The sequence below is a fragment of the Aphis gossypii genome, chromosome 1 (genome assembly GCF_020184175.1).
Source record: "Aphis gossypii isolate Hap1 chromosome 1, ASM2018417v2, whole genome shotgun sequence".
In the NCBI taxonomy this organism is placed as follows: domain Eukaryota; kingdom Metazoa; phylum Arthropoda; class Insecta; order Hemiptera; family Aphididae; genus Aphis; species Aphis gossypii.
Window position 1 is genome coordinate 75,945,698 of NC_065530.1, and position 17,533 is coordinate 75,963,230.

The 17,533-nt window shown below is 24.9% G+C and overlaps 1 protein-coding gene across 1 annotated transcript in view; it reads left to right on the forward strand.

Annotated features, from left to right (window-relative positions):
* LOC114131724 (cAMP-specific 3',5'-cyclic phosphodiesterase) overlaps nucleotides 1-17,533 on the forward strand; it is a 657,881-nt gene that overhangs the window by 2,995 nt on the left and 637,353 nt on the right. The window contains exon 2 of the mRNA XM_050200512.1: nucleotides 10,416-10,485. Coding sequence (XP_050056469.1) covers nucleotides 10,465-10,485 — 21 coding nt within the window. The 5' untranslated portion in view covers nucleotides 10,416-10,464. The remainder of the gene's footprint in view (nucleotides 1-10,415; nucleotides 10,486-17,533) is intronic.

Below are 17,533 nucleotides of genomic sequence, written 5' to 3' on the forward strand. Positions count from 1 at the left end.
TGCCTGACCACCGATAATTTATCGTGTTTTGTTTTAGGTTAAATATGACCGATTTATACCTGTAAAAATAAAATATATTAATGAATAATAATAATCAAAGATAACCTGTTAAAAAATTGAAATGTTTTCTAATTCATACATTTTGAAAGTACATCATTTTCTTTGTATAATATAAAATATTATCCTTTGTAGTGATTAAATGTGTAGGTATATTATAAAAAAGTGAGTACATAAAATCGGTGAAAAGGGAATAACAACTAATTTAAATGTGACAGGTAAAAAATTATTAAAAATGATGGTAAAAGTAAAAGTAGATAAATACTGTACAATCGCGAATGTATAATCAATGGTTTAAAGTACTTTAAACTTCCTAAAACGTATACAATAGTAACGTTTGTTTGAGGTTTAAATAACATACAATATTAATTGAAAAAAGAAAATCGTCGCATAATGGTACACAATTCTTAATGATAATTTAAAATATAAATTTTTAACTATAAGACAATGGATACTTGGTATTACAGTATAAAGTTTCGAGAAATTACGATTAATTCTCTTCGAAATTATTATAAAATGTTCCATAGTTAAGAGAAAATTATTTGAAAAATACAACTCAACATAAATTACTAACAGTTTTATAGATAATCCTACACTTAACATAAACGTACTCGAAATGGTTTAAAACATCTAGAAAATATTTATGAATAAATAGAAATTAGAAATCTTAGTACTTTGAAATTCAGTGATATAATATAATTTATAAGTTATAAGTTGTAAAATAAATACATTTTTGGAATTCAAAAAAATAATACAAGCTTATCACATGTGCAGGTGGCTTATTAAAACACCTTATAAGCAATAAATTCTATTTTATTTTCAGCCATAGTTTTATTGTAAATTTAATTAGTTAAAAATGGAAACATTGTTTTGTTTAAGCTTTGAGATGTATTCTTACTGAATTTTCTTGGCTGCGTCGATTAAAGATTATCGTTTGTTTTTTAAATTTTAATCATTGCAATTTTTTTTTTTGACTTACATATATATATAAATAAAAAACATTAATTTTTTTATTACTTATATTATTATTTCTAAGTATTTTTTTTTTTTAAATGTCTAGTATTATTTCCATTAATTTATAATTTTTTTCTTTGAAAATCGAGCCACAACAAGGTTAGAATTGATACATTTTATATTCATAGTTATATTTGGTCATTATATTTAATTAATGCTTAAAGTTAAATATAATAGCATAATGATTATTATAAGTACTGTTATTAACAAATTAATTAGTTTTATTATGTTGTTTTAAATTATTTATATTTTGTATAATATTAAACTGTAGTACAGTACACACATAGTTACTTTTATTTTATCTAAAAAAAAAAAAAATTAATTTAAATCATATCATAACACGTGTTATGATTTTCGTATACAATATTAATTTAAATATTGGATTGTAAAACATATCGTAGCTATGTAGTTTGTATTGCAAAAAAAAGACTAATAAAATATTCGATGTTCCTCGGTGGCTTTTAAAATGTAATAAATTACTTTATACAAACATGGATCTATCTGACAACATTCAAAGTGACTTTCCATCTTTATGGATTTTTATGAAATATTTATTTGCCAAATGTTAAGAAAAATCTCAAAACGATGAAGATTTTGTCAACAATTTCTAAATTTATTCACACAATATTGACGTTTAATAGAACAACAAATTTTTCTCAAATATAGATAGCCTTATATAGGTATTACATTTAATAAACATCCAATTAAACATCATAAAAAATAAAATTATAATTACTTTTTTTTTGGAATTCAGCATTTACCGTCATGTATATTTGAAATACGTTCTCGTCGACTTCGATACCTAAACCACCTTGCCAAAACAGTATGACGATTATACGAAACCTAAACTTTTGAGTGGTGAATTTTTTTTTCTTCAACACCGCGGTTTGTGTTACGTGATCTGTGAGTAAACGGTACACCAACCGTCAGTTTATCAGGGTAAGACGGGTAGGTATCCTAACATGCCGAGTACACGCGTGAGTCGCATGCTTAGTCTAACTTAACTTGAGTTTGGGAGCTTATCACTATTATTCGTGTATTCATACATCACACGAACTCGACTCTTTCGTAGTAGCCTAAGCGCATATGTTTCGATCGTCGCCGATTCCACGGATCCCCATAAGAATAATATATCACTATATCAGCACTATATTTTATTTTATTTTTCCGAGGCTAGGCTGTTTTTTACATAGGTAAAAAATAAATAGGTATACAGTATACTATATTATACCGACGGGTCATCGGTTGCGTATAATTGTTTCTTTTGAAATACAGGAAAATCGCTCATAATGTATAGGTCACAATAATAATTAATAGTGTATAACATTAAAAGTATATAATATCCTGAAAACACACTAATGGTAATACTAAATGGTAAGTAAGTACCTGGTACATTATAATATATCCTTATAAGTACGTGTTCGAATACCTATACATGTATTTGCGACATGTCATTATTTTACACGCAGTACCTACAGAATGTGTGTGTGTATTTTAAAACGCGATAACTACATTAGGATCATGGTGCGGCGATAGTGTTTCGAGAAGGTCCGAGAAAAATATTTGTACTCGCGTGAGGCTATAATTTATAAGTCGTAGCTGGCGTATTTGTTATTTTGTTATTTGTTATTTTGTTATGGCAATATTATGCTATTATTATTATTATTTTATTATCGTCATCGTATTGTCGTATTGCTTTTAGTTTTTATTTTTATCGGTCTCGGACGGAAGTTATATTCGATTCGGAACGACGATGGCAGATAAGCCGAAAATTATACATCCTGTTTTTCTGATTATCACTATATTATACAATTCAATTTAAAGTAAATAAGGATCGATATTATCATTTTACCTATTATTATAAGTCTAGAATAATTAATACTTTCTATTTTTTTTTGTCAAATCAAAGTTTTTTTATTAGGGTTCAATGTATAATATTTCCTAAACACGTCGGTCGTGCGATATACATTTTTACATTTTTAAAAACAATTACAAGTTCAAAATTTTTATTTTTATTAAAAACAAAATAATCATTTTCGGACTTTTTATAATATATTTATATATATGTTATAACTTAATGAGATATAAAATGACTCATGAGTCATGATCAAAGAATAATGTAACTTTCATAATAAAAGCCCAGTATTATTCGTATGTTAATTAAAAGTTATTGTACCTTAATGCATTATAAATAAATCAAATAACTAAGAAATAAATTAATTCTATTTATTATAATTATAACAAATTAATTTTAAAAAATGCTGAAATTATTCAAAAAATATTAATGTATTAAAAGTACTACCTATATTAATTTAATTTGTATTATGTTTTGAAAATAAAACAAAATTATAAACAAGCTTATAATAAATGTCTTAATATATTGGAATATATAAATTAAATCTTCTATAGGATTAAGCGTTTTTGACACCAGGCGGCATTTTAGTCATTGGAATCAAAATTATCACGTTGCCACGCAGGAGTGAATTGTAAAATATTATAATTTACTATGTTTACTTCTGTTGACGCGACTTCAGTATTATTGTTTGCGTTCTCGATGTGACTTCAGCTGTGGTAGATAAACTATACGCGTGTACGCACTTCGTTCAAACGTACTGCTTTTGATTTTTTTATAGACCAGCAGTTCACAAACTTTTATGGCCTCGGCACCTTAGAAAATATTTTGCATTTCACGGGTCTCTAACTCAACTAACATTTTTCAACTTTTAACTTAAATGGATATAATATGATAGGTAGGGAAATTGCTGAGTTTTATGTTTGACTAAAAAAACAATAGTTTTAAAACGGAATTTAATATTCTTATATTTTCATGTACTCGGTTAAAAAATGCATATGGAGTGAGCGGAGGGGACATAGGTCCACATAACAAACTTTAAAACCCATTGATATACAGATAACCATCCTGCACGTACATATTCCTCCACTGTCTGTCGCAGACAAAATTAAAATAACTCAGCCGTTATATTTGATTTCTTATGGTGTATATTATGTAGATTATAGTGATTTACCGTGCTATGAACGTTGTCATATTTCTCGTAATTTTCATTTTTATTTTATTTTATATACTTTTTTCACGTATTTTTTTAGCGTTACACTAACACAATTCTTTGATTGCAAGACATATTTTTATTTTCACACATGGTAATAATTATTATTACAATATAACTTGTTCTATGAGTAGCGATGGGTAATTCTTAGGTACATCATAAATTATCTAAAGTTAATGGGAATCATAAGGAAACTGTTTGAACGAATTACAATTTACACATCGTAAGGGTAAATAATGATGTATATTATAATCTCAATAATCGAGTATTTTGTTAACTTTAAATTTGAAAAAGCACTTATACTGTTTAAAAATGTATACAATACAATACATTTATTTCAATTTGGATATTATGTACTTGTACCGGGATATTGAGGAAATCGATGGGTATCTATACTATCTACCATTAACACTTTCAGTTTTTTTTTTTTTACATTAGTACAGCTAAGTAATAATAAAAAAACAACAACAAACTTTGTAACGATTAAATAACGATTTAATCCAACTAATCTTTTACATCTTTTAATAATAATAAAGTATGTACCTAATTGTCTTTTTTTTATTATTATTTTAAACAATTTTGTCAGTATCTTATTGTTGAAAAATAGTTACGAAAAAAAACGAGGGGTACCATAGAAATGCGATGTAATATTGTTATTAAATATTATTATGCAATATAAATTACTTTTTTTTTTATTTTGAGACAAAATCTCGAATCTCGTTATCCTAATAATGATTTTTGGAAAACCAAGACAAAGTTTAAAAAAATTAAGACGTCTGGGCATTAATCTATATTGTGAACCATAATAGATTAAATGGTCTGATAATATTTTACGAATCATTAATATAGCATATAAAATAACATAAAAATATAATACACATAATGCGCAGATAAGTATATGACTTAAATTTTGTTCATGTGATTTTGAGTATCAAAATAATCGATAATGTAATAGTATTATGAAGTGATAAAGTGTATTCTTGGTAGGTTATTTTATAGTTCGTTCAAACGATTTATACGATATATGATATATACATACAGATATACGTATATGAGCGAATATCCTGTATAGGGATTTATTTATAAGATGTAATAATTATTTTTATACACGTAAGTCGTAATAACTTATAACACCGATGGAACACACAGAGCGCTTATGTTCGCACTTATTGTAGGTAGCAAAAATAATGCTGTGATGTAACGTAATGCCGTGTTTTGTTTTATTTGTGTTAGTTAAACAAGGCTAAAATATTATTGAAAATATCGGGGAAACTAGTGAAGTTATATAAAAAAAAACTTAATAATGTAAAATAAAACTAAAACTTCAAGAGTCAATTTTAGTATAGGTAATATTTGTATTAAAATGTGTATATCTATAAGTAGATAGGTATGTGTCACATTGTGTAATGTTTAACGAACGTATTTATATTTATATTAAATTTAAGAAATATTCGTTTAAATAATAAAGGTTGTTTATAATTATTATATTTTTTATATACTTATTACGAAATTATTTGTCCCCTGTTAATTTTTGATTTGAAATTTGACCCAGCTAGTCTCTGGCCCATCTTCGATAAACACACCACGAGGTACGTCTTAATTTTTGATAAAATGCATTACTGCACATCGAGGGTAACTATAAAGCGAATAGATAAAATTATTGATTGGACGCAGAAAAATATATGTACTTCATATAAATATTTTTCTGGCATTCCTGGTGTTATTTTAACAATGTGATCAATCAACAAAACATTCGCTTAATTTTTTTTTTTATGTGGTTTCTTTACACCTCTTAGAGTAAAATACTAATTAAAACGATTTCATCATCAGCAGTAAGTTAAGTTATACGTATTAAACTATAAAGGTACTTACTCTGAATATAATATCTATAATATCATTTTTTTTCTTGCTGAAAATATGAAATTTAGATACCAATATATTTTAAAATTATGATATAAAATAATATAATAATAATTACACTCGTGTAAAACAAATAAATCACAATAAGTGCAACTGTCTATCTAACAATAAATTGACAAACATTATAATTTTAATAGGTTTTGGTATATTTTTGAAAATGAAATGGTGACTACCTAGTTGTATAATAGAAATATATATATCATTATTCTATTCATCGGTGTAATTTATCGTTCTCAGTGCAATTTCAATCGCTCTCGTTCGTCAATACCTAGTCAAATGTAGGTATTATTGTAGGTGACCGATACATTATTATTTTTGATTATTTTTTACACAGTTTGCTGAAAATTTAATTATCAGTAAACTAAATTCACCTAAAATACGTAATACGGTTGAAAGTGGTGTGTTTTTATCAAAACATTGTAGAACAATATTATTATAAAGTTTACGCACCGATCATATTCAAAATGATTCATCAAGTATACTCACTACCATTTTTTACTTATAATAATAAATTTATTCAAATTATGATTTTTGAAATTTTTGAACACATTTAAAGACCATGCTTTCAAATTCTTGATATATTTTTATTTTTTATTTTTTTTTTTTAAGATGTATTATGGTTTTATAAACTTCTATTTTTCAAATGAGAACCTCTCATTTTTACAGTACATTATATTTAGTAGATATTTATTTAAATAATGTTTTCGATTCTGAGAATAAGATTTTGAATATAATATGCATTGTTGAAGAATAAAAGTGAGTTTTCTTAATCATAATGTGTTTACGTTGTGTAGATCTGGTGATCTAGTGATGGTGGTTCTAAAAGAGGACATTAAAGTCGTCGGGATTTAACATTTATAAGTTTCTCTTTTATGTATACAGTGAAAACTACGTCAATCAGTGTATTATTATCGTATCTGCAAGAGATCGCAACGTGGTTCGAATTTTACCCTTCCGCATCCTCCCAAAAACCCTTGAAACTAAAAACTCTCATAAATTATAACAGATTATATATATATAACTGTGTCAGACAACAGTATAAATACGTTTTTATTCACCGGTAAGACATTTAATAAAACTAATCTTCCACAAATTAATATTAATTATCTGTAAATATTAAGTTTACCTGAAAAAATATAATTACAAAAACGCTCCCGGTGATAGAAAGTACACACTCTTTCGTTTTGCTTTTCTTAATATTTTTAATACTAAAATTAAGCTGTTTTTGGTATCCAACAACATTGCATTTGAATAAACGAGAGTTATAAGTTATAAATTATAAAAACTACTAGCAAGAGTCTGTACATATTTTATTACGAATAACAAATAGTATAAAAAGTAACAATGCCGATCAGCGTTTATAATATAGTTTACCGTAAAACCACGATAAAAATAACACATAATTCTGAATTAAAAAATAATGTTCAAACCTTATAGCTGTAAATGTTTGTTATATTTTTGTTGAAAAAATAAAAAAAAAATACTTACTAGCTAATTACTTAATAATCACTTCGGATATAAGTTAGTAAAATTATTAAGTGTGATTACATTTTAATATATGTATATATATATTATATTATACATTGAATATTTTAATTCGAGTAATGATAGAATATAAAATAACAGTAAACATTATTTGAATTTTAAAATACAATTTATATTTCATTTTTAAATTCAAAAATCTAAACGAATGGACACGTTTCCCCGCTGGAAAGTGTTTATAAAATAAAAAATTTTATCAGTCATCACTCGAATAGATTTTTATTTTTTTTTAACAACTTAGAAATTATAGCACTACATTAATTTATACTACAATTGTTATTTAATTATATAGCTAACATTTTATGCTTAATATAAGAGATAAAAAATTAAAATAATACGAACAAACTTGATATTGTGAGGAAAATTACTTAGGTAGGTATGTAAAGTTTGATAATGTATAGTTATGCGTATTATAATTTTTACACTTAGTGAATGTCCATTTTAATGCCCCAATTCCCATTATATTAGATTAACCAAACGTTTGTGTAAAAACGCTTACCAAAATATCGCGCAAATTTATTAATTGGTGGGGTGGCGGGTTAAAATTGAATTGAAATACACCCTCATATTATCATAAGGAATTTAAAACTAAACCAAGAACTATTTTTTATGTATCTTTAATGTGTCAAATATCCCGACATTTGTACTTTCAAACTTTAAAATGTACAAAGTTGTTTTCTATGTGTTGCGGAGTATATTACGTTTCACTAACTTTATAAATTTATATTATAATTTTCACGAGGCTAGATATATTTTCTGACGGAACAGTATTGAAAAATATAAATAAATGGCTTTGGCGTAAGTAGAACTTAATATAACTATAACTATGTAATGTTAAACTTGGTTATTTACATATTACTTAATTAGTCATAAACTGGATAGATAATATATTGTTGATTAAATGTTTAAATAAATAGAAAAAAAGAATAAATAAAATCTTATTTTTCTACAGACGATATTATTCACTTAATTATATTATAGTTTGATTAATTTAATAACAATTAATTATTTAAATAACTAATTGTCATCAAATTTCTATTATTAATATACACATTATGTACTTTATATTGGTGATTTGATAACTTGGAGTGTGGTCGTCTACCAATTTTATATAATATAGGTAATAATTGTGAAATTATTTTTGATTTTCATTTTATTAAATCTAAAAATTAAATGCTGTTAATTGGTAAGAGCATAACTTGAAAACAAATGTACTGATAACTGATTGGGGGCTGGTGAGCATGAAGGTTTTTACACAAAAAAAAATCTGAAAAATTGTATGAAAAATTAAAAAAATTCAAGAAAATCTGCTTTTTGATGGGAACTCGTAACCATATGCGTGTATCTGCTGAAAATTGGGATACACGTTGAGTACTGGTGATAACAGTACTTTGAATTACCGGGTTTGCTAGTTATAAATAAGTTCTTTTAGTCTATTTAAAATTGATCATGTCGATTGCATAACAACTTTAAATTATTTTTATGGCTAAGCGTAGATTTTTATAGAGATGAAATAAGTACATCTGTGTTAATAAATATTATATATACAATATATTTGGGAAATTAAAAAAAAAATAATATATTTTGGTGAGCGTATTAGGTATAATAAATTATGATATAGGTGAATTATATATATATATATACTTAGTTCAAGTTATAAACAAAGCAGAACTTTATTTTTGTTGCGTGTTTTTTGATTGGTAAAAATATTAAGTTATTTTAATACGTGTATTTGATGCTAAACATAACGTTGGAGTTATTGATTTTAAAATAATATTATAAGCTTACTTTTAAAAATTATTTCAAGTCGTGTGGTAAAATGCACAAAAATTTTTACACGTCGCTCTAGCACCTATTCTTTGGTATTAAACATAGTTACATAGTTTAAAAGAGATTTTGTTTTTACATTTTTAATCAAAAGATATTGAAAAAAATTACGATTTTATAGTTTTTAACGTGATACCTTGAAATTCAATAGAATCTATATTATGTTAGTTTGTAATCGATTTAAACTTTAACAGTTGAGTGGGTAGTTGAGAAAACGATGAGTTCAAATGTTTTGAGTCGAAGTATCCATCAGAATAGAGGTCACTAGGGCATGAATAAAACCATTGCAAAAAAAAAAAAAAATAAAAATAAATCAAACGGTGTTAATACTTTTTTAATAAAATGCACTTGATATTCTATTTTAAATATCGACAAACGTACGGATAATTTATTACATATTTTAATTGAAGGTGTGCGCATCATCGAACGTGTTTGCGACGTTTGCGTAAAGTAGAATATGTATAACATTACCTACAGCATAAGCGAATTGATTCTATGACTCAAAAAACAAACAATAATGGTCGTTCACAATTGTTCATATATCATAGATTTAATCACTATACAATATTATGTTACTGTAATAATGTATTAGACGAAGACGTATGCATTGTATTGTAATACTGACATTATTGAACGCAAATATGATGGTGTATATATCTACAATATTAACGAATAGATACACACAAAGTATTGTTAGCGGGTCCTATTATTAACGTTACGTATTATGAGCCATCATAAGGTGTTGGTTTTTTGTAATATTTCCCAATCTTGTTATTCTCATCTATCGAGACATTTAAATTTTTAAAATAAATTGTTAAAAAAACGTTCGAAGTGACTAGACACATTCTCTGCGTGTCTCTGGTTTATTTAGTTTTCACTAGTTTTCAGAGCTATCATTGTTGCGATTTAATAATACGTCTACGAGTTAAACATGCGATATTAGAATACCATAAATAATATGCATTAATTTATCATTCTTTTTTTTCACAGATTTTACTCAGTTGAAGAAAATCACCAGATTGCAACCATAGGAAATTTGATGCAGCCAAGCGGATCAAACGTAAGTTTAAACGACATTTTAACTATAAGTATTATGTACCTAGTATGAATGTCGGTATTAAAATAAAAACAATCTCAATACTTAGAATGTTATTTACTATCATAGGCTTATTAGTGTTTATAGGTATTTCAAAATCTTAGATAACCAAATAATCTATATTATATTATTTATATTACTTATTTTTCAATATTTTGGAAGTGAAAAGATACCCGTTTGTTATGTTTGCTATTATTATACCTACGCGTATATGTGAAATTACTAATTTATTTGTTACAAATTATTTTTTTTTTTTCATATTATAGGAAAATAATATGCAAACAAATTTAACAGTCCTACGTGCAATGTTATACTACAAAAAGATCATTTATCAATTACGGTTTTATCGATAATATAATACATAAGCAATAATAATATTATAGATAAATATTTGCGATGAATTCTGCACAATATTATATTATGCTATTTGTATTTAGCTTATTTAAGCAATTTTTGTAATAAATGGATTAAATCCAATTAATAATTTCATAGAATTTATTGTAATTTTTTTTTTTTACACATTTTAAATGCACAATTAGTTTATGAACAAATTCTGTTACCTATTCATAAAATGATATAATTTTCATTGAAAAATTAAAGTGAAAAAAAAATTAAAACGTTTATCGGTTAACACTTTACAATAATCAACAACTCATCTACAATACTATTGTTCGTACATTATGGAATAGACATTATGTTGAAAATCTGTTATTTTAACAACCGTTCTTTTTATCGTGTTCTTGCTTAATAACTGTTCAAAATTAGAAATAAATTGACTATTTTACAGGTATTTAAACCTGTACTCAAAGGATAGAAAAACAAACTAATAAATTAAAAAATATACCAGTCTCGATCAAAAAGTCCAATGAGTATATAACAATCTCTCTGCGTAAAATCCAACGTACTTAATCATTACAATATGTGTTGTAATATATTTATGTGCGAAATCGCACACGCATTTAATGTTAATACATTTCGTTCTGTGGCTCAACATCCAACCTGACCTAACAGCCACCTCCTAACCAATAACAACCCCACTACTCAACATTCACCACTCTGATCCAACATACACCTACTATATCCACCAGCAGCGTGCACATACTCGGGTGTGGGTCCAAAGTGCCAAGTTGTAATTGTAGAACAAGTATTTTATACAATTTTAAAGTCATTACAAAGCAAGATGTTTAGTAAAAATAATTTTTTCTTTACTATGCCTAATGGTTTTTGTTTTTAAGTCTTTACTCTTTTGAATGCCATACATTTTTAACTTCATACTCCGAAACAGAATATTATTCGGAGTATTTCGACCCATAAAATTCGAATAAATAGTTTATTAGTTATAAGTTATAACTAATAATTATTTGAAGTGTTAATGAGTGGTGTAGCGCAACAATATTTTATGATGTAGGCACCCCTGTACCACTCTACTCCACTTATTTAAAACTTTAAATACTTGCAAGTCACAAGGTACTCGTCTAAAATTGAATTTTCACCAAAAAAATATTCTGTTTCGGTTAGGTTTTTTATATTTTTGGTAAAAAAAAAATTTAAAAATAATAACGGTAAAAAGAATTTTTTTTTTTTTTTTTAAATAATTTGAATTGTATATTAAATTTATTATCCGATATACAATATTTTCTATCTATACGATAGGTTATGTGAAGTCTTTTTGCAGACATAGCGATGTTGGAAGTTTTAAAATTTCACCACTGATATGAGTTAAGCTGGATAAGCAAGATCTGTCTTAGTTTTTATTTTTGGTCGTTGATTTGTTTTATAAAAAAATAATAATAAGATATTCTAAACATAAGTTCAAGCAAAATAACATGTGTTATTATAACATAACAATATTATACTTTATAATAAAGCGATAAAGTCTGTCCTATATGCAACATGATTTATGCTCACAATGTCTATTTATATAAACTTACGTTATTCGTACTATTTTCATCCATTTGACTAATCTATTTTACTTTATTGATTTAAAATAAATCGCGATAAAAACGCACCTTTTAGGACAGTAAAAATATAAGATCCGATGCTTTTGTGTAAAATAACATTAATTATGGTAAAATTATTCAATTTTATACAGCGTAATTGAAATTCTCGTTAACTCCAATTAAATCACTAAATACGAGAAGTAAACGTGATTTATTATAATAAATTAGTAGATAATATTTATCATTAAAATTAGATGTACATTTTAACATTGAAATGCGATTTTCTGTTTATCAACATTTAATGGATACAATCGACAACATCGAGAAGACTTGACAACAAATTGATTTACACGGTGGTAAATAACGTCTTTTCGTCAATAATTTAGTATTGACGATCTACCAAAACCTTGGACGAGAAGTTTTAGGCACTGTCGTTAAATAATTTTATTGTATATATAATATAATTTAGCGCTAGAATGCTGAAACATATATTATTATTCCCAAAACCATATATTATTAACAGCGTAACGTTTTGAATGTTTAAAATTTAGATTTTACATTCAGTTCTTTGAAGTTAATGATTCAAAAACACAATTTATTTTATTAGATTTTATGTTGTAATATACCTACTTAGATTTTTATCGTGTGAGACTAGTTTATATTTACAATATTATATTATATAGTTTTGGTCGTTTGGGTAGGTAAATGTACAATTGTATTATTTTCATATACCATACGATCGATATGTGACCATATATTTAAATATATAACAACTGAAGTACACAGTAGCTTTACACATTTATGTACTGAACAACTGAACATAAAACTTTTTTTTTAGTTATTTGTCCCGCGAGAAAGTCATGTATAACATTTTTTTAAAAACCTACAGGGACAATTTGATGAGTGAAAAATAAATAGTAATATTATTGATTTTTTTACTGTAAAACAAATAGGTAGTACTTATTATTAAAAAAAAAAAAAAAAAAACATTTTCAAAATAGTATATAAATATACTGTATATAAAATAAACATATTATTGTGTATTATATAAATTAAAAAAAAAATATCGAATTCAATTTACTGCTTAATATTAAGATGTATTGAATATTTTTAATGTATTGAGGTTTCAAATATCTAAGTAGGTTACAAAAGCCAATTCAATCAAATTAAATTTATAAAACACAATTTGTTTGGTAGAAAATAATGCATGCTGCATATTAAATTTAGTAATATTTGGTTTTTAAAACCATGACTGGGTATAAATGTAAATATAGCTCTGGGGGAGAAAACCTTATGACGCCTTTCATTATTTTATTATTCTGATTTATTTTGCATTCTTCGTGTAACATCAATTTTTTTCGAACCAACAATGAATTCATTTTATATTTAAAGTTCAAAATAATAGGCTTTAAATAGGATTCAAAAGGACTTTTAAGTATAATAACAACAATTTTATTTATAGTATATATAATAGAAATAAAATATATAAAATCAATTATGGTCAATAAATTACAATAATTTATCAAATATTTTTCAATTTATTCAAATATATATTTTAATATTTACTAATCATATTATTATATAGCTGTAGTTAAATTAATCGTGTAGAATTTATGTCACTCAAAATAATAATATATCTTATGATGAGTTGCATAGACCTAATCATTAAAGTTCAACGAATCCTTAAATAATCATTTAATGGACCATGACCGGATGATTACATTTTAACGAGCTTTTAAATTGTTCAAATATATGTAAAATTTAACTTAATTACGATGATAGTTTAATAATTTGAGTTAAGTATGAAAATAATATAATTTATCACAAATCAATATATAATTAGTAAAGTAATGAATATTGTCAAAAAATTAAATCGAACTTATATTAATTAGATACTTTCAATTCCTACGAAATAATACATTTTACAAGTTTTGTTCAGTTATTGTAATTGAACTGTGGTTAATCAATTTAATATTATTATGTACACAAGTATGGATACAAATAATTACTACTCTATTTTTTTTTGTTTTTCATTATTCATTATATTATAAATTTACTAGAGAAACTATACATATAAACTAGATGGATAATGTATAAAACTGGCATTTAAACTTTATAAAAAATAACTCGAAATAAGTTAACTAATAATATTAAACTAATCTAACTTTTTTAATTTTCTAGAACGAGGAATGGAATAATGGTTGATATCTCTAAATTGATAAATAAAAATCATCATAAGATATACTTAAACACTCTAATATGTGGATGTTTCAAACTTTAAGTCAACAATAACATTTCATTAAATGTCAAAACGTCCTAACTACTATTCCACGTACTGTTTGGACTCAATTTTGTAAAATAACAGTCATGGCGTAAAAAAAAAAGTCACACCCTTTTGTAAAAAAGTATTTTTATTTGTTTCTCGACAAAACACTCTTAAGTACATTTTGTTTAATTTTAGAATTTCAAATATTGAAGACCTACAATAAAACTAGAGTGGTAGTTGTTCTAGTATTTTGTTTGATATCGTTCAAGATTACTTACACTATAACACAAAGATGTATTTTAGTAGTTTCAGTTTCAAAAATATTGAATATGAAGTGTAAACATTACATTTTTCTGAATTTGTCAAGTATTATAGTTAGCTACTCAAAAAGTTACTTTGTTTTAATTAATTCAAAATTAACTTAAGATGCATTTAAATCAACATTTTATATACATTTTATTTTATAGTACTTAAGCAATGTAATTTCATAGCTTACGGTGACTTAAAAAATTCAACAAAAAGATTTTATATAGAACTGTTAATTTAGATTAATATCGTTTTAATGTATTTATTATATTTTGAAAATAATTGTACACGCAAATTTTAAGTTGTACAGACACTGTATATTATTTGTAAACATTTTAACTTTAGATGCTATATTTTTTCATTTGCATTAATGAAGATAAGCGACATCTTAACTTTAAATGTATTTGAACAATAAAATATCAATTTAATAATTATCAATATTCTATTATTAAAACTTGAATGCAGAAGTTGGTTTTATCTCAGAGTACAATGTTAAATAAGCTATAGATTTTTAGTTTAAACAAAAATACATTTTAAAAAGTAGGTCAGTGCATTTCGAAGGTGGATATTTGTCCATCGTTTCTTCGGTCTTCGGACAGCATAGTGTAATTTTACTATAGGTATTCAATTTGAATGCAATATGATTGCATTCGATAAAGAATGATTCTGAGCAGATGAGAAGATCTTTTTTATTTAATTTTATTCGTTTCTATGGTGATAAACAAAGCCGTAATTATTTTACACCACATAATCGTGAAGTTCTACATTTTTTCTCCTTTAACCGCTTTTATTTCGAGTATCATTTCGAAAATCGAAAAATTACCTCTCTAAAGTACCAGCTTAAGAACATTATCTTTCAGAAAATATGCTATACTTGTACTTTTGAGCAAGTTTAGGGGGAGAACAAGTGTTGACAAAATAAAAAAAAAATAAACATCATTGTAAAACCAATACATTCCTCGCTTCGCTCAGAATCTAAAATTAGTAATAATAATACAATTATAATTTATATAAAATAATAGATTTTTTCAAAAAGTTTTGTACAAATCAATATAAAAGTATTTCAGACTCAAAAGCATAGTTTTTGGCGTTTATTAAAACGATGCTGTAATTATTTTATTGATTATTAGAAATCTGATTTCTAATTCTCATCTGTATATTCGTACGTCACGAAATGTGGTTAAAAGCTTTTACGTAAAATAGTGTTCCCGATGAATTAATACGATACATTGTGTTAAGTAATTTGTAAAGAATAATACGTTTTCATCAATCCCATTTAAGATAAGTTCCTGCAAAAAAGTTATCGACTTTAATGTAGTTTTAAATAAATATTTTATTTTGGTATAAATATTTCAACCATTTTTTCGCTATACAAATCTGTGATATTTTTCATTACGAATAAACTAATTTATTTTTTTAATTATTTAAACGACTTTTAAGATTTAAATGTGACCTTTTCAAATTTATAATTTTTTTGTATGAATTTTTTAGTTTATTCATTTCATTTATTTTAAATTGTTTATACAAAAATTTACAAAGCTGAAAATTATTTAAAGTTCTAAATGGCTTTTTATTCGTTCAAAAATTACAAAATATAATTTTTATTAATTAAAAATAACTTTATTTGATTTCGATTTTAAAATGTTTGTTTTTTAATAATCCCCATTTATTATAAATTATATAATATTTATAATATTTGCTAACAAAATTTAAAAAATAGACATATCATTCTTATGTTTTAAAAGATGATTACAAGGTGAAAGAAGCATAATCTCTAGTTTCCCAGTAATATTCTTATTCAGTAGACTACGAAATAAAATGAAATAATATATTTTTTTATTCAAATCTGCTTTAATATAATTCGACGAGGACTTATAAGAAACTAAATGTTATAGATTATTGACATATTAATAAAAGTTTTTCATTTTATGAACAATAGTTATCATACTTATTAACAATAATGATATAATGCTATTCTTAATTAGAAAAAAGGTGTGAAATAAAGTAGGTACTGTACTGCCTATCAGTCAACATTACTAAGTAGATTTCATGATGTGCTTAATAGTATAATTATTAAAATAATTTAATTTAGTATTAGTATGACGGTAGATTGATCTAATAGTTTTAGTTATTATAATAATATATATTTACCCATATTAAATTATTATTATTAACAATAATAACGAGTCATTACAATCTTACTGAAAAACAGTGTGAATAGGTTCCAAATGTTAAGTTTCCATGAATAATATTTTTGAATTAAATCAAAATAGATAATAATATCGTTATTCTTCGTTAAATATATAATTTCAGTCTATATATAAAAAAAAAAACAATTTTTATTATTATTTAAATAAAAATAAAAAAGTAAGTGAGCGCATTTCGGTGGTGGATATTTGTCCAACGTCCCTTCGGTCCTTGGACAGGATAGCGTAATTTCACTATAGGTATTCGATTTGAATGCATTATGATTGCATTCAATAAAGAACGATTCTGAACA